Genomic DNA, 25,451 nt, shown 5'->3' with positions numbered 1-25,451 from the left:
AAATTCCTCTTATTTTATGAACCAAAATATATGAATATAATGTTACTTGCACTTATCTGCCAAGTATAAATAGAGGCCAATTCCATGGAGCTGACACAGCATGCCAAGATAAGACATTGTTAAGGCATTTGTTGGATTCTTGATACCCTGTATTTCAGTAGGTATTAAAAAAAAATTGAGGCTTATCTTTTTAAAAGAACTATTCACCAGAATTAAAGAAGGAAAAAAAAGGAAAAAGAACATCAGATTTGACGTAGGATTAATAAACAGCAGGAAGGTACACAGAGTACCCAAGCTCATTTGAAAAATTAATGGAAGCTATTTGTGTGATACTGTTCTGCTGGAAAATAAGAAAAAAAAAAAAAACTTTAAAAGCAATTCTCTAAAATAACAACAGAGTCCCAGCAAGAGATCTCTTAGCTAGCTGCAGAAATTCTACAGCCACTGGCATGTCACTTCTACTCTTTGTTTTTCCAACTGTGTTAATTAACCCAGAGAAAAAGCAGAGTTAACGTAGCCCTGCTCATTTAGAGCTAGCTTGAGTCACTTTGTGATAACCTGACTCTGTCTAAATTGTCTAAAGCCAAAGAGAAAGCCAGGCTCAGGTAAGCCCACCGAGAAGGTTTCATCCACAGGCTTCCAACTGCACAGCACTTCTGCTGGAGCCTTCCCCAAGAGAAGGAAGGTTTGAGTCACAGCTATACATCCCATGAGCTCTGGGTAGCAGAAGAGACACCGAAATAAACTGTGGAGAACCAAGATGCAGACAAGCATCTCCTTGCAATGGGCCGGGGCAAAAAAGAGGCTCTAACTGGTCAAGGGCTGCATTAAAGAGAGACTTCAGGGTAGAGACAGAAGCATCTAATTCCATTAGATGGAATGGGAAACAGACAGCAATCAAGAGGAGCCTGGCTCTGTCATCTCTAACACCCATCAGGCAGTTGGAGATTAAATCCTCCCTTGGCTTTCCCTTCCCGAGACTGAACAAGCCTCTCAGCCTCTACTTGCTCATCATATGCTCCAGCCCCTCTGACCCATCCTAGCTAAAGTATTCCCCTCTCCTGCCTTTACTGCTATCTTGAGAGGAAAAGTTACCTTTCAGCTTAATTCTAAAGTTGACATCATGATTAAGGAGAGCTCAAGTGGCTTGAGGCCAGCTCAGATGTATTCACAGTTCAATGTGCAGCTCAGATATGCCAACATTTTCATACCAATGGATTTAAACATGCTAAAAAAACCCATATATTTTTCTGCCCCCTCTCCATTTCAGGAAACATACTGGCCAAAACAATTAACCTTCTTCTTCATGTAGCCCCTACAACAGCCTGTTTAGGCTTCTTATGCAAGTAAGAGTACGTACAGTATCTTCAACCCAGTTCCCACTTACCCTCGCACGGTGCCCGTCTCCTGATAGTTCACTTGAATAAATTTGCCAAAGCGACTCGAGTTGTTGTTATGTGCCGTTTTTGCATTTCCAAAAGCCTGTGAAGAGAGAGATACGCCATCACTACATTCCAAAAGCCACCGCCTTACCTTATTTATATGCACATCACTAACAACTTAACTTTTGGGATTTTACTATCCTTGTATAATTAATAAAAAGCATATGGTGAAAGTTAGTTGAATGGTCTACAAAATAATATGACGAGCTTCTGGGGACCATATTCATTTTCAGTTTGGTATTCATGAAGGGTAGATAAACACTGTTTAAAAATAAAGCGTTAGCTGTACAAGACAGATTTAAGATTTGAAGTTATTATAGTCTATATTAAGGTTGCGCTTTATTCATTTAAATAAATATAAAAGCACACCGCTCCAACAAGACTCTGAATTTTAATGAGCTAGAGGAAGCTGCTTTTTAATCGTATATGGAATTAGGGGGAAAAATGCTTTGAAGGCTACTCAGCTGTTAGACAATGTCATCTATTGCACCAGCATAACCCAGAGTATTCTCAACATGTCAGAGACCGTCGTTTCGATTTGCTGCTGTTTGTTTTTCCAAAATAAAAATGCTTTCAAGTCTTTATTATGCAAAGCTTTTACTTAAACCCTGCCTTATCGAGGCACCTAATACAGAGAGACATTTATTGCCATTTAAAAGAGATCTCTAAACAGAAGAGCTATTGGAAAGCTGTAAGCACTGCAGCTCAGCTTCACTGAAAACTGGTATTTTCAATTGTGCCTAAATCACCTTAATAATAATCTGGCCCACGGTGACAGAATCTGTCAAGCTGCCAGGTACAATTAATGTTTGATTTATTAAACCAGTTTTGATAATCATTCATCTTTTCTTCTAAGCCAAACTTATTTAAGGTAATTATAGCAAGATAATTTCTAAGTGTTGTTTGTGTATGGACATTGAATTACAATTACAAATACATTTTGTGCTGAGGCTTAATATCAGAGCTCAGCTCCAAGCTCCCAAAAGATTTATTCCCTACTCAGCTATTCACTAGAAAAGATTAAAAGGACTTTACATCTATAATCTGAAGCTTTTCAACTGACCTTTTCAGATTTAACTTTGCAACTAAAAGCAAAAAATAAAGGCCAAATTAAATGAAACCTTGGTGAAAAGGCATTCAACACCTTCAGTACCTGCGTGATGCGTGCTCTCACGTCTACTTTTTATCTTCCCAGGCAGATTTATTTAGCAATCTGGCTAGATTTAATGATTCAAGAACTGAAGGAGGGTTGTAACAGAATAACAACGTGATTTTCCCCCCCCCATTTGAATACAGGGATTTGTTTAAACTCAAGCTGTTGCATATGAATTCACTTCAGTTGACTAAAACGAGTTCTGCAATAGCTGAAACCTGCTGAGTGAGCAGGTTATACTTGAGCGATGCTGATTTCAGACGCGCAGTTAAGGAGCTCTCCCCTGCGGACATTTCACATCTTTTCGGATTGCCTATATTTGTTTTCTGCTTATTGCCCCCTCAAATCCTCCCTGCACCCAACATCCCTCCTCTACCCCACCCTTAGGAGGGCGTCGAAGGTGCCCGCACCTCCAGGTGACCACTGAAGCCCCCAAAACTCTGCTGGCAAGGAAAATCTAGGCATTCTCTCCCTAAAAAAATAGGTATTTGGGCATTAAAAAACAGGATGCTACTTCACATTTCCAGGCAATTTACCCGTCCTCCTTCAGGTATTTCAAGCAAGCAGAGACACAGCAAGAAGCTCATAAGCAGAATATGTCGATATTCAACAGAAGCCAGTGCTTCGTCATATAGTCCTATATTTGTTTTTAATAATACTAATTATGTTATGAGCATTTCCCCGCAATAGGATCGACTGCAATCTAAGACATCACATGAAGGCAATAAGCTAAGTTTTCTATACACCTAGTGAACACTGTTCACTTGTTAACAAATGAACTCAGACTAAACAGACAGTAGCCCTATTTTAATCACCTTTTCACATAATTTAATAAAGAATTTAAGCAAAAAAAAATATTAAAAGGATTTTCTGGTTCGGTTCCCTATGCTTATACCTTAAGTAATAGCTCATGGACAGAAATAAGGTTTATGTGTTAGGATTTCTTTGGGAAGAGCCTGACCCAGGAATAAGTCTCTTTTATTCTGTAACAAGGAACATTTAGAGTCAGGAGAAAATGCTTCAAATATAGGAGTGGGGAACTGCGAGAGTCCTCTCTTTTTATGAGCTTTCTTTCTGGATTAATATGCCATTATATGTTGTAACCCAAACGCCTACAGAAATCATAACCCATAATACCCCTCTCCTGTGCATATTTCTTTATTGCTGATGTAAATGAGAAAGCTCTTTGGATCACGTCTGGTTAAAACTTACGGCTGACTCTACGGCAAAGGCACACTGGTGAAGGGCCAACAAGTAGCTAAAGCGACGCCTGATGTTTAACTTAAGACAACTTAATACATTTCTGTTTGGTTTACTCACCATGTTTCTTTAACAGAACTACTGAGCTATCAAAAAAAGTGCTATTAATTCAATTTATGCATGCCTAATCTATATATACTTGAACAGGACACCACGTCCTTCTGCAGCTAGGGCATAATATAATAGTTCAGCCTCGGAAAACACAAAATGAGTTATAACTACTTCCCTAAAACAAATTATCATCTGTTCATATAATTTCCCTTTACTGACTCATTGATTCGAAGCTGTTGAGCAGCTCAACAGACAAAACTCTGTAACAGCATTCCTAAAATTCTCGGGGAGACCAAAGCTTTTACTGGCCAGGGCTCAACATTTCAAAGGAAACAAAATTCAATACGTTCCTCTGTAGGAGCTGAGCATCCCTCTGGACCCGGCGCTGGTGATTCAACAGAGAAACGAGCAGCTCCGTTCCTCCTGCCTCCTACCACCCTCCCGCACAAAGAAATGCTTATCGTGGACGGCAGGGAAAAAATAAGAATTAAGAGTTTTGTGGCTAAATACTTCACGTTCCTCCTCACCTGATCCCGAAGGCTCGTGGCCTCTCCATTTTGGATTGAATATTAAAGCAGTCTGGATTAATTGCAGATTACAGCCGGAATAACGATTACTTTTATGTCTTTCTTGGAATAAGACTGTTTTCCAAACCCCTACACCTAGGAAAACACTGCAGTGACTTGTCCTCATATGGCAATAAGATACTGTTATATAGATAATCCTAACTGAATGTCATTCCCCCACAGCACAACAGCTTCTGCAGTGAAAGCACTCGTGGAAATATGTGACTTCACTAGTGTATTTAAGGTCCCCAGCCCCGTCCTTCTCAAATAAGCCTCTAGCACTCGCCCTTAGAGGAAAAAAAGAGCTATATAATTTTATTTTTCCTATATAGAAAGACATATGTATTAATAGACAAGAGTTTTTAAATGGTTGGTCATCTGCTTGAAATGTAAATTTAATTTTTTAGAAAGCCGTACTGTGAATATATCAGAAGAAAAGCAAGCCAACTGCTTAAATCTCGATATGGGCTATGCCACCGTGGAACAGTTATATTAATAGTTATATTCCATCGTGGGGTACTGAAGGGACTTAGAGCAAGACTTAGTCACGCTCATTTATGCTAGGGACAAGAAATAGGTTAATATCAGACAAGAGACTGCTGGAAGACTCATATTCCCTAGTTGACTGTGAATTTTGGAATTCATGAATCAAAAGTATTCATAAAGTATGAATGACTTGTAACTGTATAAGCAAGGTGGAAACTCAAAGCATCAACCAGCAGTATCGCAGCCAGAGGAAAAAAACTGCTTGTCTGAACTTCTGCAACTAAAGAGAATATTTCTGAATTAAAACCACTGCATATATAGGTGCTGGTAAAGGACCTAACAGGAGTGCAGCATCCATACAATGCCCACAGAGCCTAAGCCCTAACATACAGGGACTGCAGTAAGCAGACAGCATAGGAAAAGTCTATTCACCATCGAGTGACAGCAAGACAAGGCTAGGGCCAGAATTGGAGAGACACGACACAAATGACGTAACAGCGAGGATTCAATGCACGTCAGATGTGCATTCGCATGCTTTACCGATAGCTTCCGTTAGAGAAGCCCAGCATCTGCTTCCACAAAGATTTTGAAACATCAGATTTTAAAACATCACCTGTAATTTATCGTCAGATCTTAAACATCACTTGTAATTTATTTCCAGATATGAAGGCTAATTTTCCTAATATTCTATACATTACACTTGAAAAAAATACACAAATATCTTTATTCCAAAAGAAGACAGACACAGGAAAAAAAATAGCAGATTGAAATTTTGTAATTTTAATGTCTTTTTTATGTGACCAGGGCATTCACTGTTTTTTTTAAGTTACTCTCTATGGTTATGAATTCCTTTCTGCACCTTGACACACAAACAGCTGGATGAGAAAGGTCTTTTTTGCTTGTTTTCGTTCAACCTGCAACCAAGCTCCCAGCACTCTTCTTGTCCTGCTATATTGCTTTTTAACAGAAATATACTGAATGATGGCCAGAACATAAAATGCACCTAGACTACTTAAGGTAGAGCCTTTCCTAAGTCCCTTCTCATTATTGCTTCTGCCCTGGGAAATACTTCGTTTGAATCTGCAGCTCACCACCTGATAAAGCCTCTCAACCTGAAGTGCCCTGCTAAAACTACACCATTTTGACATCTCCCCCCAACTTTCGGTTTCCGTAAGGAGCACTAAAAGCCACCTCTTTGCAGCAGAGACCACAACACCTAAATGAGCACCTAAACAAGCACCAACGCCGAAAAGTATGAGCTACAACTTGCATTTTTGCAAAGTAAAATAGCATTTATGTGAATCCTTCAAGACGTTGTTCTGCATGGCCTAGCAGTAATACTGAATATCTAGTATATAGCAACTAAACACAAGTTCAAGCGCTGATACCTCATTCTTTAATTCTCTTGGTCGTGGCGAGATGTTCCATGCTGCCTAATGAAACCACCGATGCTTTTATGGTAAAAAGCACAAACCACAAAGTCTAGCGTTCGTGCTGCAGTGCTAGAGCAGAGCTCTCATCGAGAACGACCTGCAACCCTGAACTGCCAAACATTGACCTTTATAACCTTTTAAAGATTTCTCTTTCGTTCTTTTTTTCTTCAGCAGGCCACTGGAGCACATTGCAGAGCTAAAACTCAATTTTCCATTTCAAACCACAAAAGTGACAAAGTAGTTTAAACACCAGGTCCATAATGACAAAACACATTTCTTTTTTTAATACACAAATTGATAATGTTTTTCTCCAACACATAGAGAAAATTTCTCCTGGCTGTTGACATGACCAGAAGACTTTAAATGGCAAGCAGAAGTTTGAAAAGACTACATCTGCACATATATATCTAAAAATCTCCAAGTCTCTCACACATTTCATGATTTACATGCAACTTAACCTGATTCACAATACATTTTAAGGTATTCCTCCTCAACACTCCCCCCATTTAGTTGGTAACCCCCATGGCACCTCCTTGGTTGGCAACATCTACAGCACACAGAAGGCTGCGCAAAATGCAACGACTCAGTATTTCTTAAAAGAAAGTATCTGCAAAGTTTCAGCTGCTGATGTACCACAAGAAAAAATAATATAATATAAATAATACTAGACACATGTTTTCCTTCCTTGCAATACAAGTCTGCCACAGGTAAAAGAAGAAATTAAAACCACATTTAAGGGGTCTCCCCACTCCAAACAAAACTATCATTTGTTGCATTTATGAAGGTTAAAACACTCTTCATCCCACTGTCAATGACGGCGCAGTCTTCACTACACAGAATTAAACTTACCAGTATTCTTTCAGTATAAAGCACATCAAATACTTCATTTCATAATTATAATTACTGAATGGCAGCCAAGTGAGTTCTACCACATTAACAGACATATCTTGTAATTTAACTTATATATAAAATACTTCTCTCATGACACAGGCTATGAAACATCTTTTTTTTGTTTGTTTCAGATATTTTATGCCAACTAAAAATGTCTTATCATTGTAAAACATTTGCATTAAACCTACCTGGCCACAGCAAAGCTGTGACTATTCAAGTGCAGCTGAATCAAGTCACCATCCTGGGATGGAGCAATTAACCAACAAATCCTATGCAGCGATTAGGCTGAAAGGACATGGTCAGTTAAGACCGCTTGCCTTTGTGCACTCAGAGTTCACACTCCTCAATACAAATATGGGAAAAAATTACTTTTAATGGAAGAGCACTGATTTGGAGAAGTTTTTGGGGGGTCAATTTAATTGAATAAAAGAAGTGCCAGTGAATGTAACGGAAATATCAAGCGCACCTCCAAATACAATTGTAGAGTATGATACCCTAGATAAAATACTATACAAGTCATTACAACGTACGCTCTTATGAGAGATTTAAAGCTCTGCTGATACAGATGCACTATCAGCTATGTAAGAAACAAGATTTAGCATCTACATTCCTAGCAAATGCTTCAGCGTTGGCAGAATATTCCTCCTTTTCCCATACTCAAGCACAGGATCAGCTCATTTCAGCTTCTTCCTTTTAAGCAACGCTCTGGGAAAAAAGGGATTATGATGTAACCGCAATGCAAGAAAATAAAACCCCAAAACCAAACCAAAGCCTCCTACTTAAGCCCTCTTCCCGAATGGGGACAGTTTTCCTATGCAAGTGTTGTAACAGGGAAAAAAAACCACAGCTAAGCTGGCAGACAGTCATTGGCAAACGCCAGTAAGGTTGGATCCTGGAGGCGGAGGCTGCCAAATCCGGAAGGTCTGGCTCGCATCCCTGGTCCTCTGCTCATACATTTATTTTTTTATGCGTAGGGTGGACAGCCCTGGGAAGAGCAGCCAAATGCAGGCGTTTTCCAGCAAGCTCGCTCACATTGGCCAACAAACATGCTGGTGGAAAAAAAAATAATCTTAAGCCTAGGTTCAGCCTCAGATCTACAGAAGTATCCCAAAAGGAAGTTGGGTACCTTGGTGTTATTAGGCTGGTCTCTCCAACCGAGTGGATGCTTACAACTCCTAGTGTTTATATTCTGCAGCCAAAGAGTAAGTTTTACTACATGAGATGTAGATAGGAAGTGTCTGACAGGTCCCAGGACCGGACAAAGTCTCCTTAAACACAGGTTCAAATGATTTTTTTCATACCGATAGAGACATTAAAAACAGTCACAGAGCAATAAAATGACTAGCTGAAAATAAGTCATGGCTTAAGGACAGACTTTATGCTCTCCTAGTAGGCAATACAAGTACCATAAAAGGCCACTACAGCAGAAACAAAACAGCACTAATAGAATATTGACAGATAAAAAAACCCTTAATATATATTTAAAGTCACTATCAAATAGGTCATATTATATATTACAACACTGAGGCATACCATGATTTCCCCACCTTGCATAATCCGTTTTTACAGAGCTAGATGAAGTACAACGACGCATCACAAACAGTTGACACTGCAATTAAAACCCCTTTGTAATTGCTAGAAATGACCCTGCAGTCTGTCAGGACCACAGCTGATTTCCTTTACTTCAAATAAAGTCTGATTGTCAATAATACAGCAGTTCCTGTCCCTGGACCCAAGGAGTAGACGACATGCATAGCACGAGGATTGCCGTTTTGCTCAGGGTGGAGGCTTTTGAGTCTCCAGAGCTGCTGACCACTCGCGTCTCACCTGCCGTGAAGCCACTGTTAAAGAAAACACGACTTTTCCAAAAGCAGACCAACATCCACGTGTTTTAGTGCTTTGCAGGAGAGGGGGGTAAATCGCTGCCTTTGAAGTACCCCCCGCAGCGTTTTTAGTGCCCCAAGCATTACAGACGGCTGTAGAAAGGCAGTCCTCACCCGTGGCTTCGCACACTTCCAAAAGTAACACAGTTTAGGTCTTTTTGGCCAGAAGCACATTGCCTTGGAAATTTTGATGCTTCAAAATGGTACAACACATGACAACCCAAACCCAAGTACTATTTTTTTTTTTAAATATAATTCCATTATATCGATCAGTATTAGGACCGGCGCTGTTTACCATCTTTGCTGACAACATGGACAGTGGGATTGAGTGCACCCTCAGCAAGTTTGCCGACGACACCAAGCTGAGTGGTGCGGTCAACACATTGGAGGGATGGCGTGCCATCCAGAGGGACCTGGACAGGCACGAGAAGGGGGCCTGTGCGGACCTCACGAAGTTCAACAAGGCAAAGAGCAAGGTCCTGCACCTGGGTCGGGGCAATCCCAAGCAGGCTGGGCAGAGAATGGATTGAGCGCAGCCCTGAGGAGAAGGACTTCGAGGTGCCGGTTGATGAGAAGCTCAACATGACCCGGCAGTGTGCACTCGCACCCAGAAGGCCAACTGCATCCTGGGCTGCATCCCCAGCAACGTGAGCAGCAGGTTGAGGGAGGGGATTCTGCCCCGCTACTCTCGTCTGGTGAGACCCCACCAGGAGCCCTCAGCACAGGAAAGACCTGGACCTGTTGGAGCAGGTCCAGAGGAGGCCACAAAAATGATCCGAGGGCTGGAACCCCTCTGCTGTGAGGAAGGGCTGAGAAAGTTGTTGCTGCTCAGCCTGGAGAAGAGAAGGCTGTGGGGAGACCTTATTGCAGCCTTCCAGTGTCTGAAGGGGCCTGCAAGAGAGCTGGAGAGGGACTTTTTACAAAGGCATGTACTGATAGGACAAGGGGTAATGGCTTTAAACCAAAAGAGGGTAGATTTAGATTGGATATTAGGAAGAAATTCTTTACTATGAGGGTGGTGAGGCCCTGGCACAGAGAAGCTGTGGCTGTCCCCTCCCTGGAAGTGTTCAAGGCCAGGTTGGATGGGGCTTTGAGCAACCTGGTCTAGTGGAAGGTGTCCATGCCCATGGCAGGGAAGTTGGAACTAGACGATGTTTACAGTCCCTTTGAACCCAAACTACTCCATGATTATGCAAAAACATCCATGCAAGAGACTACATTTCCTCAGGACAACCTTGTAGGACAACATGCTTTGCCATACACGAGCTCCTATCTCCATTCTCACTTTTTGATGGCTCTAGTAGCACTCAGAAGCGCTCACTGAAGCTGTGACTCACTTATTTTAAGAGCTGGTGATGACAGGCTGGTATCAGCAATGGCTTGCCTGAGCTGCGGTTCTTGCTGCAACACTGCTTGCTTCAGGTGGTGGAGCTGTGGACCTTCAGCCCGAGGGCAGGTCTGGAAACAAGCCAAAGTTTTGGGATGTCTTCTTGAAGTGGAGCATCTCCAATGCAATGCCAGACTCAGCTAGAGCCAAGAGCCACTACCTAGCACAGAAGTGAAACGTTGCCCACCGGTAAGAGTCTCATCCCTTGGAGAGGCATCTCCACCAGCTTTCATCCCCTCCTCACCAACCATCAGCCTCTAAATCAGGGAGAGGTATCCGGTCCGGTGTACAGCCCTTGGACACCCTCCAGCCCCTGGAGGAGGCCTCTCAAAATCCCTTCAAAACCCTTTTTTGTTTCCCTTTTTTAATATGATGATTCTACACGGGGCCATAACTGTTTAGAAACAAAGTTTCAACTTCCCACTGCATACTTGCATAGCCCCAAAAATGCTAAAAAACATTGAAACGTTCATTGTTCTGGGCTTGACACAAGTTTTCCTGCAGTTTGTCACCAAAATCAATGCCACAAACTGAAAGGCAGGAGAAAGTGTCCCTACCGTAACGCCTCCCATCTGGAACCTCTCAGCAGAGGCACGGAGCCCTCATGTATATTTTACACACATATTTTTCCTGCTTTTCCCAAGAGAAATATGTGTAATGAAGAAAAACAAAAACACGTTAGCAGCAACAAAAGCATACCACTGTAATACGAGATCCAGCTTGGCTTCTGCCTGTGTTATCCTTCCTTTTAGATCTCTGCTACTTTTTGCTAGTTACAGACAAAAAAGAATACACACCCTCCCCTCCAAAAAAACCCCAACAGAGCTCTGCCATTAAATCAACACAATAAAACCCCCATTTGTTTTCTGCATGTAAAATATCGTATGAGTAAGGACAAGGTTAAACGTGAATATACACATCTCCAGCCCTTCCCTGATCTTCTGTGGGATTACATAAATAATCCACAACTCTCTTGAAATTTTGGAATTGAATCAAGCGCTATGAAGCTGCAGCATCAAATTCCTGTGCATCATACGCAGTCAAGATTACTTGCTTACACCACAGCAGCTCTGCCAGGCTGATGTTTTCCAGTGCTTACAATGTTTCAGTAGTCACAGGCAGCTTCAGACATCCGATCAAGCCACCAAAATGCCTTTTCCCCTTTTTAGCACAGTTCAAATGGTGAAATGGGAGCTCAAAAATGCTTATTGCTAAGTATTGGGGATGGACCACAACACCTGCAGGAGCCAGACCGATGCACTGAAAAAAATAATTATCTCATTGGACTGATGCACACCTTTGAAAAAAATAATTATCTTATCAGTGACAGGAATATTTCATAAGTGCCAGGAGAAACAATGGCTGGCACTGATTATTTTTATGGAGCAAAACAGAAGTCTCAAAAATCAATATATTCCTATCAGGTGTCATATAAACAGCATGTAATTGCTTAAATGTGTATTTTCAGCTGCTTAGGTAAAGCAAAAGAGGACAATTTAAGAGGTACTGCTAGTCACCATTCCAAAGGCATTAAATGTGCATATTTTTGAGGTTGTAATCGAGAGGTTTTCTATAAATCAGAAAAGGTTGCTAAGCTGGGGGTAAATACAACACCATACTATGCGCTGTCTACAGAGAAAGGAACAGCTGCAATGCGAGTCCAAAACAGCTGATGCCCCGTGGCACCAGATGGGCCGGGCACGGTGTTTTAATTCAGCTTGTCTTGCAAGAGGTCTCCATACAAAGAACGAGCTCTCATTTCAAAGCCACCCTGCCAGAATCACCCAGTTAGCTCTGCACAGTATTCTCCAATACTGCCACGGCCAGTATTTCTGAGAACAGTCTTGGGGTTTCTAATTTTTTTTTAAAAAAAACAACAAATAAGAAAGCCCTGAATTAATAAAACATGCTGAGATTTTGTACTCCAGCTTTCCACACAGCAGAAACCACTGTGAAAAACAGATATTTTTCTGTTGTTCACCTTTTCCTAGCTCAGCTTTGCAAAACCCTGAGCGGTTGGGACGGGGTGTTGGGAGCATGTTCCCCTGCTTTTCGGAAAGGGCAGGAGTCAAACCAAGGCCACCCTTGGCACACCAGCAGGGAGGTGCTGGACGGCGTGCCGAGGATGCAGAGCCCCTGCTGCTCCTTCTCCCCACATGAGGATGAGTAGCAGCTCTTCATCGCCCACCTTGGCCAAGCAAGAGAGATCATGAAGTGAGGACCACTTATCTTCACTCTATTCAATTTTTTTCATGTATGTATTAAGAAACATAGCCTGCGGCCATTATCTTCAATTACTAGGCAGCATTTTAAACAACACTTCAAGTATTAATTTTTATGGTGGCTGCATACACCCAATATCGCTGCAAGACTTCAAGTACTCAGACACCAAGGAGCGAAAAGCCTGCACAAACCACATACTTTACGTTGGCGATCTGACGCAAAATGGAGCAAACCAGAGGAAGGAACACAGTCCCGATTTTTAGAGCAGCATCCAAGAACCATCAAACCTCCTTCTGAGCTCTCCCTCCATCAGTTGCAATACGCTTCCCAAATGTCACAGCAAACGAAGCCGGTGTCCTCCCAGCTGTGAGCTCGCTTTGCTGCGTGAACGAGCGGATCTCCAGAGCTCCACACAGCAGGGAAGCGGGAGGAGGATGCCGTGTCACTGAGAATGCCTAAGAACTGCAGTGCAAATTAAGCCTCTAAAGGCATTTAATAGCATTTAACTTTGTAATCTCTTTAGTCTTTTGTATGTAATGTTTTGGGGAACACCAACGTTTTAAACCTTTTTGCTTTCTAGAAGAATATAGTAAAGACTAGCATAGGGCGTATGCATAATACCGCATTTAAATTGTAAGATATTCAGAAAAGACTTATGCGATTGATGGGCAGCCAGTGACCTGCTCAGGATAAATGAGCAATGTTCTGTTTGCTGCACTGGGAGCTGTGCGCATGTCTTTCAAGCTACAACACTCTGCACAGCTGACTGCAGGAGAAATGCACAAGATACAGCTGGAAAATTCACAGGGGTATTGCTTGCTGGAGCAAACAGTAACAGCAGACTTTGTTTTCCAATTAATTTCATGCAAACAAGCAATGCTTCTTTAGAGTACATGCTCAGGAAATTCTCTGTTTTCCTGAAGCAGTGGTTTCCAGTAGACAGGTACTAAACTGTATTCAGGTGATTAAACTGTACATTTCATCGCCACCATGGTGCCTGATAAACTCTCTCTGGTTGCTTCTCACTCTGCGGATACTCACCCAACATGCTCTCTCTCCGTCGCCATGTAATTAAACTAACAGTGTACAACTCACCTTTATAGAAACCTGCAAGCTCTACAACAGTAATGTCTAGACCAGCATTTCTTCTTTCAAGCTTGGAAGAATCACTACAGTGGTTAAGTCTTTTGGTAATTCTTGCTAAATATATAGCAAATAAATTAAAATTCACAGCCCGATGCTGGTATTGTAGTAGCTGTGATGGGATACAGATAGAGACGAGACAAATTTTGTAGACAGACATAAGGTTTTCTTTAACCAGACTAACTGGAAAAGCTGGAAAACACAACAAGCTTTTGGGTACACATGCCTTCTGCCAGGCTGACACCTCAATACTCAAGTGCAAATTGAGAGCATTTTTTCTGAATTTAGCAAGAGATTCATCAGCTGAACCCAATGGAAGAAAAGGATCTTTAACCAGAGGGGAACAGGGATGTGAAGAAGGAAGGGGAAAAACAAGCACTCCCTGTGCTGAGCAGCGATATAGAGTTTATAGTCTACCTAAGAACACATTTTCATCTCTCTTTTGGAAGCGGGTGGTGACCTAACACACAGCAACCCATCAGAATAAAGAGTGGGTCATTATTAAATACACTTGGTTTGTAAAAAATGAACTGACAACAAGCATTTGCAAGAAAAGGAACTGATGGCACTCCTGCGCTTGCTCCCGGAGCAGGGAAGGACCACAGGAGCATCCCTCCCTGCAGGACTGAGGGCAGGAGAGTGATGCCCAAAGGCACAGCCCCAGCTCTGCAGCCACCGCCCATGCCATGGGCCACTCTTACACGTTACAGAGCTTCCAGGGGGTGAATGCAACTTCTGATCCAAGACATAACTTTTGTATTCTCTTTTGTATTCTGATCCAAGACATAACTTTTGTATTCTCAATACAGAACACAACACATAGTTTTGATGTCTTAGATCTCACTTCAGTTAAGGCAGAACTAGAGAGATGATGATTTATATGATTTTAATCAAACTCAGTAGAGCACATGTATGTGGAGGTATCAGTCTTAGCGCAGAAAAAAGGCTGTAGGGTATCTTCAATCCAGATCTTACTTTCTTAATTGTATATTATTCACTTCCAAAACCTTTAGTGCATACATAGAGCTATAAAAGTTACCACACTGACAGACAGCAATCTGTTTCATCTCATTATACACCACCCAAATCTGAAGCTGCTGAGAACTATCGAGGGGACGACTGCTCAAGCGGTCATGGTATAGCCATATTGTGGTCAAAATGTCTCGGCACATATCTCTTAGGGTGATTTGGAAAGATTTTATGGCAGTAGAGCTGAAAGATATCTCACTTAAATAATAAAGAACACGCCATCCTGAAAGTGGGGTTAAAGCAAGGAGCCCAGCCACTCTGGGTGCCATCATGCAGGATGATGTAAATGTATTATTTTAATCTGCTTACTATTCTGTTTCCTTTTTGCATAGAGAAGATGCATGTGGGGTGCAGCAGAAATTGCTGGAGCGCATCTATTTATCCTGAACAGAAAAGACAGGGATGCTGCTTCTGCTCGCTCACTCAAACCAGCTTTATAAAACCCCCACAAAAATACCATTAGTGGTAGTTAAGGGGAAGGGGGGAGGGGTTTGCATCTCTAAAGCGAGGGCATTAAATGTATTTCTTTATTGACTTTAATCAGCAAGTAAAATACTATGTTAAAAATTAAACTCGTGAAAATAGCATTTCTTCTCTAAATAGCTCTGCCTGCAGCTCAGGGGGAGGAAGAGGGACAGGAAAGGAAACTAAAAAACTCACAAAAAGGAAAAAAAACGGAAAGAAACCTTTCTTTCTCTTGCTAAGCCTCATCCTCTTGTTTATAAACCCCGAAAAAAACAGCAGCACAATTGTCCTACCTCATGCTGGCCGGATTTCAGCAGGAAGGCTTTGGTCACCCAGCCTCCGGCATCCGATACGCAAGGCTATTACCCTGGTCATCTCTCCTTTTTTCTGCTGTTTCTTGCCCATCTCTCCCCTTGGATGGCATCCAGGTGGATGGGAGTTGCTGAAAATTCATCAGCTGCCTAGTCGAAAGTCACCATAATAATGAAAACCCAGGTGGAAACTGAAACAAGGCATTGAAAAAAAATCCACGCGTGAAAAAAAAAAAATCTACAGGGACTGTACAAAAAGGGGAAAATAAAGATGGAACTGGTGCTAAGGCTCTCTAGAATCTAAGTTTGAAGATAAGCAATGCTGAGCATCAACACCACCTTGAGAGGTTCCCATCTCTACTCTGCTGCTCCCTGGGATGCGTGGCATAAATACATGGGAGACCCTATTCCCAACCGGATCAAGATCCTGAGCCAGCCACATACAGTGTAAGTGGGTTTGGGATTATTACTACATCTGCAATTCTTCCAGTGCCACTTCAGAAAACAAATGCATCAAAGACAGCTCATGTAATAGGTAGAAAGAGGTAGGGAAATCTCCACATTGAATTATCAACACATTTAAGTACCGACTTGCTGAACTGTTCACCTTTTGCATCCTCTTACTCACGTCCCTGGCACCGGTCCGCAGCAAGACGCACAAAATTAAACTGAGCTGATTCGATGGCGAGGAACAGGATGTGACTGAAAAATAAAATATCTCCACGATTTCTCTTGAAAACGCTTTCAGCAATTGCAAGCATCCTACCCCAACCACGCATTCTTGTCTGAAGAAATTTTACTCCTAAGCAAAATGAAGTGTGGATCTGGCAATCTGGGGTGAAGTCAAATCAAACCTGGTTTGAAACAAGTCAAATAAATGGAAATGCAGCATTTTCTCTCAAAGTATAAAACTTAACAGTAAGCTTAAACCTTTTTTTTTTATTTATTGAATAGTAACTTCAAACCTGTTTTACCTTTTGAATTTCCAGTGGAAAGCTAGAAATGTAATTAAACTCCTTGGAAAAATTAGTGCTTAAGATCTTTTGAGGTGATAACCATCAAGCAATTTAAAAATTGCAACCATTAAAGTCAAAATGCAAACTTATGGCTCCTATAGACTTCAGTATTTGCTCACACAGATCCTTTATGCCTTAATAAGCTAGCAGGTAAGACAACCTAGTTATTCAAAAAGCTTCTTCTCCCAGCTACATTTTTCTTGCCAAACTGAGGTGATTAATACAGAAAACCAAAAATATTTTGCTTACTCATAATTATATATTAATGAAGCTTTCACAGTAACAATAAGCCAGTGAAAGCAGGAGCAGTCGATCTAATGATCCGCAACAGCTTTGCAGCCTAAACGGAAAAAAATTACTAAATATTCCTCGAGTGCCCAACCGCTCGGGTCAATACTGCTCGTAGCAAGACAAATACTACATTTGCACGCAGCCGAGCCCTTGCTAAGAGCTTATGGATGTCTTTAAAAGCCCAACGATCAATAAAGTGCAATTTAAAAACTTAGTCGGGGGGGGGGCTGCCAATGTGATGGAGATTAAGCAGATGCTGACCTACACTACCTCTAAACTTTAAAATTAGCCTGAATGACAACCCTAATCAGACCTAGAGTGGCAGATACAAAAAAAATAATATATTGTAATTATATATTTATACATATCATGTGTATATATGAATATAAATTTTTATTTTATATTACTATATCTAGTATATATTATATTTATTTTATGTTAATAGACCTCACCTATATCACGTATTTACTTTATATGAATATACCTTGTATTCAGCAATTTATGAAATGCATCTTTGCTGCAGGCTAACACAATGCAGATACTGCTGCCTGCTTAATCCTAGAGCAAACGTGGCCGGTCCCCCTGAAACAAGGCTGTTCTGATCAGCAACGTCGCCTCTGTGCTGCAGCGCTCTGCTGAGCTGTCAGCAGGGGGATGCACCAAAATTCAGACTAACCTCAGCTCATGTTATTTATCATTTCAGACTCTTTAAGAAAAACGCAGCGCTCTGACCTCATTAAGCTATAATTGCATTGTCCATCAGATGACGCATATACCCCAGCATCCAAACAAGCATCCACTTTGTCATTAACCAAGGCTGATAAATTTAATTAATACCCCACTTGAAAATGAGGCAAACATCAATATGTTGGGTTTTTTTAAAGCATTATGTTTTCTCCCAGTTTTATTGAAATTATTTGGCTTCCCTGTAGCCGATGAAAACCATATGTTATAGAGAGGGAAGGGCTGCATGAGCCAGAATGAAAAACCAAGGCAGCAACAGCCAGGTCGCACCCATTCATTACCCATTTATTTCCCTTCTGCCATAAGGCTATTTATATTGCACCTCTATTATTACAAATATCATAATTGTGATGTAATTCTAGAAACCGCAGTTTTCTCCTTTGCAACCCAAAGTAGAAAGTAGCACGCAAGTCGAAAGGCTTCAGCGAAGTTTCTTTGTACTGCGTAAGCACTTTGGAAAGCTTCGCTCCCATCTTGCAGCGTTAACGCCAATATTATGGTTTGTAACCCCCCCTGAAGCAGCCCAAGCCCAGGATTAATCCAGGCTGACTGGCTCTTGGTTGCCCGCTTGTTATACTGAGAATATAAAATAAAAGAAGGAGTTTGGGTACACACACACACAAGAAAATTTAGGAAGGATCATTGTCTCGCTGGCAATATTAAATGGGCATCCTAATTTACGCAACTTGCAGCACAAGTGGAGGAGTAGGACTGGAGTTATTTCTCATTTTAAGCAGCTACATGATGCAAAAATGACGAGTAAATCACCAGTGATTTAAGAACTGACTGGCCATACGCATGGGAATGGCAGATGACCTGCCTCGCTGAATTTTTAGGCATACTTCACAAGCAAAGGTCTTTGGCATTAAATGGGGAAAAAAATAATATTGTGGAGAGAGCAATCTAAGACTTCTGGCAATAGAGTATTCTGATTTACAGCAAACATACAGTGGCAATTAAGAGAGGATGCAGAAGCAGGTTATTCTTTGCTTCGATTTGCAGAAGAAGAAAAGCACACAGGGAAATGAGCCTTGTTGTGCTGTATTTGCCACATGGAAAAACCACTGCCTGGTCCAGGCTTTTATATGGCAGCACTGCTCCGAGGGCCACGCTGGGAATTCTAGATCATCATCCCAGGACTGACCAGCTGTTATTTTGGGGAATTCACTTAAATTCCTTTAAAACTGACTTAATACATATAATTTTAAGTTAGCTTTGACATCCTTTTCAATTCTGCTATACACCTAATGGGGCCACTCATACCCAACAAGCAACAAATAACACACCTCACCTTTTCGTTAACAGCTGCAATAATCAAAATATTGGACAAATTTCCATTGCTAACTACTCTCCAAACTATTTTAAGGATCCATTACAGATGAGCTTTTCCATAGCAAAAAGGGCTTACTTGTGTTATCGCATGCATTCTTCCACAGCTTGAGAATTAAGTTAAAATGATGCTTTTTACAAGGAGGATGCAAAGCTTCACGCCAAGCCACAACCCAGAGAATGAAGTGGGGTTTTACTTGATTATTCTGGACTCCTATATGACACCTGCAATGCAGATTTGTGTGTATATACATATTACATTACTATTATATTACATATTTTATTATAGTAGATATTATTACATATATGCTATTTTGGACTCCTATATGACACCTGCAATGCAGATTTCATGTGGTTGTGTTTGCGTGTACATATACATACATATATATATATATTTTATACACACACACACAATCTCCCAATACATGCAAAATACCACCACGTGCTTTCCTCTAGCTGCTATTTGGAGATATTAAGAATATTTACTCATTATAATTTTTCCTGGAAAACGTGCCCTGCTGCGTAGCAGGTCAGCTCTACCCTGTGCACAAGGCAGAGCGTGCCTGCGGTTACAGCTGCTTCTCTACCCCATCGCCGCGCTTGCAATTAGCAGAGAGGCTTTTTGCAGGGCGATTGTGTGCATTCATCCACTTCTGATTAACAGCTCCGGGAAAAAACACTATGGAGAGGGAAGGGAGCGATCTGAAACACCAAAGCTAGAACAAAAAAAGAGCAACAAAACGCAAAAAAGAAAAAAAGAAAAATTGCAGGTTGGGTTTGGCAGCATACTGAGATTAGATCACCGTGAATCCCAGCTTAAATAAAGCTCAAACATGAATTTTCTGACTAAGGTAAAAAAGCCTGGCTCAAATTTATGAACTGCTGGCAAGGTTACCTCTATCCCAGAGGCCTTCAAATACCAAGAAAACTCTGGCCCAGAAATGTAGAGTTCAGCCTGATAATTCAACTACATTCCTCTGAGCATCACCGTTTCTTCAGCTGTAGCCTAGGCAATACAGAAAAACTCCAGTACTTCCAACTTCACATTTTTCAGAGCCTTAAATTAAACTGTAGAAGTGTATTTCTAAACCTTGCGAAGTTTATGTTCGATGAAGTGGATATAGGCCTGGTAGAGAAGGTTATTTTAAGAAGGCAACCCCCAATCTTCCCTGGCTCTGTCAGATGCAGCCCACTCCACCTGAATTTTGTGAACAAAAGAAAATATGGAATTTTCTGCTCTTCAGGACAATCTTCTGCATCTCCTTAATTAAAGCATAATTCAATTTCACAGCGACATTTGTAAGATAGAAGACGAAAACCCCACCTGAACCCCACACTTTCTCACAGGAGAGACTCAGTGTTACCCCTTACATCTCCCAGCCTGTATTTAAGTTTTCGCAAATTCAGAGAAAGTAGTGATTGTTCAAAAAAAGATTTCACGTTATAAAAATCTGCTTGATCTTTCTCTCCCCCCCCCCCCTTTTTTTTTTCTTTCTTTTTTCTTTCCCTCCTCTCCCCTTTTTTTTTGTTTTCCTTTTTTGTTTCTTCTCCAAGCACATCAGATGCTTTGCTGAAGTCCGGAGAGATTAGATCTGTTCTGCTGTGGAAAGTACTCAAGCATCAAATATTTGGGACACAGCTCCCACCCTGACCCACCACGCCAAACCTTTGCTCCCCAAACCTGCCATTTCTCCAAGTAATTTTCAATTTCCTTGATGATAAAACTGATCAAAGTTTTAACATTTTGCCCTTATCCTGGACATGAGCATTTTTATCCACGTTTTCATTCTCCTTTGGCACCCCTTACACAGCTCTTTGTCCATTTTTCTCCTGATTGAAAACCGTAAGTCAGTCTGCCTATTTTGGGGCAATCAGCAAATCTTTGATCCCTACCACAAAGTCAGTGCACAGGGAATCCCGTTTCTCTGTTCTTATTCCCTCCTAGCAAACACAAGGGTATTACAGATCTGGAAAACTCTGGCAAAAAATAGGATTTTAAAAATTGCATTATGGCCAGAAATTGCTAAACTTCTCTCTTTTTTCCTTTTTATTTCTTTTTATCTTTTTTTAATTAAAAAAGTCAGCCTAGTCCCCAGCATTTTTTGGTAGACATATCCTTTTTTCTGAGACCTGTGCTCTCCTCCTTCAAAACCTCACTTTCCTGACAGTGGCAATGAGGAGAGGACGCAGTTTTAAACAGTTTCTTACTCTGAAAAGCTCTTCTTAAAAAATATTTCTTATTTTTCCCCTCAAAATTCATGTTTTCTTAGCATGTGGCATTAACATTTCTGTAAGTCTTTTCACAGGAACTGCTTGGAAACCACCACGTTATGCCCTGCTACCCATTTGCCCATAACAGAATGAACACATTAAATCAACCATCTCAGTAAATGCAAAAGTATTAAATATATCCAGTAATGCTTAAAATCAGAAATAATCACAATTACTTGGATCCCTACTTCTCCTACAGTGGATTATATGGTTTCCTGGTACCTTTTATAACGGAAATAACAGACACAGTTTGCTTTCATGACTATAAATAACGTTTTTCATAACAGCCAGGCATACCGATTGGTCTTGCGCTGTGCTAAATTTTGAATCACTTAGATTCTTAAACAATATTGTGCCATTTTTTCTTCTGTTCTGGCTTTACTTATGGGCATTGGTAGGGCTAGGACTCTTGAAAATGGAAATATGTAATTTTAAAAATGCTCTGCGTTTACAACAAGGGAGATGAAATCATTCATTTTGCATCCAGACGGCTTTGCTGCGGCTGACAAGCACCAGCATAGGCAGACAGCAACTATGTCACAGAGACATCATTTTTTTATCAATCGTATCATTAAGACCTACCAAAAACTTTAGCTTTCATGTAACCGTAAGATACAGTTTTATGAAAATCCTTACTAGGTTAGCAGCATGTGGTAGAGCCAGCAAGGTGTAGGCCGAGAAGCAAGTGGCGCGCTGCTGTTCCTGTGGTGCTGGCTGGAACAAAGACAATTTATGGTAGTCATCATAAGCTTCATGTAGTCAAGTTGACCCCCAAAAACCCCATCCAGATTTACTGGACAGAGATCACTGCCTGTTTAGGACATCTCTGAGCTACAGATGACTGAAAGTGGCGGGACCATCAGGGAAGCATTACCCTGTCCTACTTAACATCCTCCCAGGAATGGGACGAAGGATGAGCTGAAGCCTTCATCTGGCTGCGCATAGTCATCCTTGCGGGCAAACGAGGAGCACCTCACTCTCCAAGTCTCTTCTCTACTGAAGAGAGGTGGTGATTACTAGCATCGTGAAGCTTCACAGGAGCAAGCTGGGAGACACGTGGGGCACCAACCAGCCCGGTGATAACAAGCATTGCTAATTGGTTGCTCACACTGATGCAGAACGGACTTTTTTTTTTTTTTTAATGCTTTATATGTCCTAAAATAAATGATCTGCAAGAGGGCTCCACTGTTTTAAACTCGACAGTAAGTCTTAAGATACAGCTTGTTCTTTCATCTTCTCTATCTCAGGCTTTGCCCATAAAAGTCCAAATCCCCAATCACTGTGACAAAGCCAGAGATTCAACTGTCTGGCACAACGTTTATCCCTCATCCATCTTAATTAAGCGAATAACAGCGAGATGCAGTCAGCTGCTGCTGTTAAGGTAGATCCTCTCTGCAAACACGGGAAACAATTATTTTATTTGCCTACCCCAAACTGCTGCCACGAGCTTCAGTGAGACTTGTGCAACATGGGTTTGAGGAAGGATCGTTCCATCGCCCTCTGCCACACACTCCACTGAGCTTTAACTTCACCTCTGCACAATATTTAACCTTAGAGGCTGAACAAATTGAAGCAGCTACCTGCCTATGCTTTGCTATACTGACTTATTTTTAAATTGATTTCTGCTGAATTTGGCAAAGGTATTCAGTCAAAGCAGGAGACACTTGGTTAAGTTTCTTTATATCTGGCAGACATTAAGACCGTGTAGAAAATGCAACCTTCTCCAAGCTGTAGAAGAGACGGTCAACACCGCTCATCCTGGCAATTCGTGGGTTTAGACATTTTCGTTGACACAACCCTGAATGATGATCACGATTCACACTGATGCTTATGCTCTACTTGCAGTCATCAACGGATGTGTTGACTCCTCTCTTCCTATAGTAAGCATATGGGGAAATAACGCATATACATTGCATTGCCGCAGTGCTGCACTCAGCTCAGCAGGTCTTCAAAGGGAACTTCTTGACTGCCCGCCACTAAATCCACTTCAGCTGTGATTCAGACTAAATCCTGGTTGTAGGCAACTGAGGTTGTCTGCTGCAGGACCAGATGGGGGCTCATCTGCAGTCCGACCTTGAAGGTGCACACGCAGGCTCAGCACCCGCTGCTTCCCTCCACACTGCTGCTCCCTTTTGTGCTGAACTGCTTGCTAACATTATATATAGGGTGTATATGAACATATATAACCTACGGATGTATACATATCTTTAATTTCTACCTAGGTCAGCTACGTACTTCAGTACCTTTACAAATACAATGCTCATAAACCTATCAAGGCTCATACAGGAAAACAAAGTAAAGAGGCAGGAGCAAGCACCGGCCACGTGCACTAACTTCCAAAGTAACCCTCTTCCTTCAGGTTTAAATACCTCAACAATCACTGGAGACATTAAAAGGAAAAAACCCATAACTAATCACATTTTCTCTGTCTCTTCACTGTCTAAAATAATTGACATAAACAATTTCTGTGCCATAAATAGCAAGAGAACGCCTCATGTGTTTGAAGACACTGAGGACAGATTCAGAAAATTTTATTTGCTGCCTTGGGAAACAGTTTGTTCGAATTCCTGAAGCGCAGTAATACACTACCACCTCTTCATTGAGCAAACAAGAGAGGGTATTGCTCCTTGGGCAGCAAAGCCAAATGCACTCACCAGAGATGTTCAGTGGAGAGCACTCACGGTTTGTGCCTGGAAAAGCCCCAGGGACAGCAGAAATCACTAAAAAGGCAGCAGAGCCGGGTTTAGTCACTCTCCTACAAAGGTTCCTCCTTCTCAGGCTCTTCTGTTCCCCACCAAGGGCCACCACAACACCCATCTGGCATCAGCTTTCAGGAAACAAAAAAACTGGGAGGAGTGGTGGATACACCAGCAGGCTGTGCTGCCATTCAGCAAGACCTGGACAGATTGGAGAGTTGGGCAGAGAGGAACCTGATGAGGTTCAACAAGGGCAAGTGCAGGGTCCTGCACCTGGGGAGGACCAACCCCGTGCATCAGTACAGTCTTGGGGCGGACCTGCTGGAGAGCAGCTCTGTGGAGAGGGACCTGGATGTCCTGGTGGATGACGGTTAACCATGAGGCAGCAGTGTGCCCTGGTTGTCAAGAAGGCCAATGGGATCCTGGGGTGCATCAAGAAGAGTGTGGCCAGCAGGACAAGGGAGGTTCTCCTCCCCCTCTACTCTGCCCTGGTGAGGCCCCATCTGGAGTCCTGTGTCCAGTGCTGGGCTCCCCACTTCAAGAAAGATGAGGAGCTACTGGAGAGAGTCCAGTGGAGGGCTACAAGGATGATGAGGGGACTGGAACATCTCTCCTACGAGGAGAGGCTGAAGGAGCTGGGCCTGTTTAGCCTGAAGAAGAGAAGGCTGAGAGGGGACCTTAGAAATGCCTATAAATATCTGCAGGGTGGGTGTCAGGAGGATGGGGCCAGACTCTTTTCAGTGGTGCCCAGCAACAGGACAAGGGGCAATGGGCACAAACTGAAGCACAGGAAGCTCCAGCTGAAGATGAGGAAGAACTTGTTCCCTCTGAGGGTGACGGAGCACTGTCCCAGGCTGCCCAGGGAGGTTGTGGAGTCTCCTTCTCTGGAGATATTCCAGACCCACCTGGACAAGGTCCTCTACAGCCTACTGAAGGTGACCCTGCTTCAGCAGGAGGGTTGGACTAGATGACCCACAGAGGTCCCTTCCAACCCCTACCATTCTGTGATTCTGTGAAAGAGGTCATTCCTTCATGGTTTATCAAATGTGCACCTTGATATTCTGGTTTTAAAAAAAGCTTAATACAAAACCAAGTAACAAATACACTAGTGCAATAAATCACTGGAAAATTTAAAAATTGTATTAATATAGTCAATTGTTCTCTAATACCGTATAATGCTGAGCATCATCTGGGTTCGCTATGGTTGCACGCAAGCATGAATACCTGCTCCCTGCTTGGGTCAGACTCAGGACTACATTTTATAGATATATAGAGATATATATAGACAAATATCTATATAATCTAGATATCCAGATATCTGGGGATCCAGATTTCTATGAAATCTAGATCTCTAGGTACAGAATACCTATATATATATGAA

At 41.8% G+C, this 25,451-nt stretch overlaps 1 protein-coding gene across 8 annotated transcripts in view; it reads right to left on the bottom strand.

The window, feature by feature from the left end:
* MYO9A (myosin IXA) overlaps window positions 1-25,451 on the bottom strand; it is a 192,851-nt gene that overhangs the window by 124,621 nt on the left and 42,779 nt on the right. For all 8 annotated transcript variants that reach the window (XM_075432172.1, XM_075432164.1, XM_075432167.1 and 5 more), the window contains exon 3: window positions 1,388-1,482. In XM_075432172.1, the coding sequence (XP_075288287.1) occupies window positions 1,388-1,482 (95 nt within the window). The remainder of the gene's footprint in view (window positions 1-1,387; window positions 1,483-25,451) is intronic.

Source organism: Opisthocomus hoazin, chromosome 10, assembly GCF_030867145.1.
Source record: "Opisthocomus hoazin isolate bOpiHoa1 chromosome 10, bOpiHoa1.hap1, whole genome shotgun sequence".
Taxonomy (NCBI): Eukaryota; Metazoa; Chordata; class Aves; order Opisthocomiformes; family Opisthocomidae; genus Opisthocomus; species Opisthocomus hoazin.
This window is presented reverse-complemented; position numbering and strand designations above follow the sequence as displayed.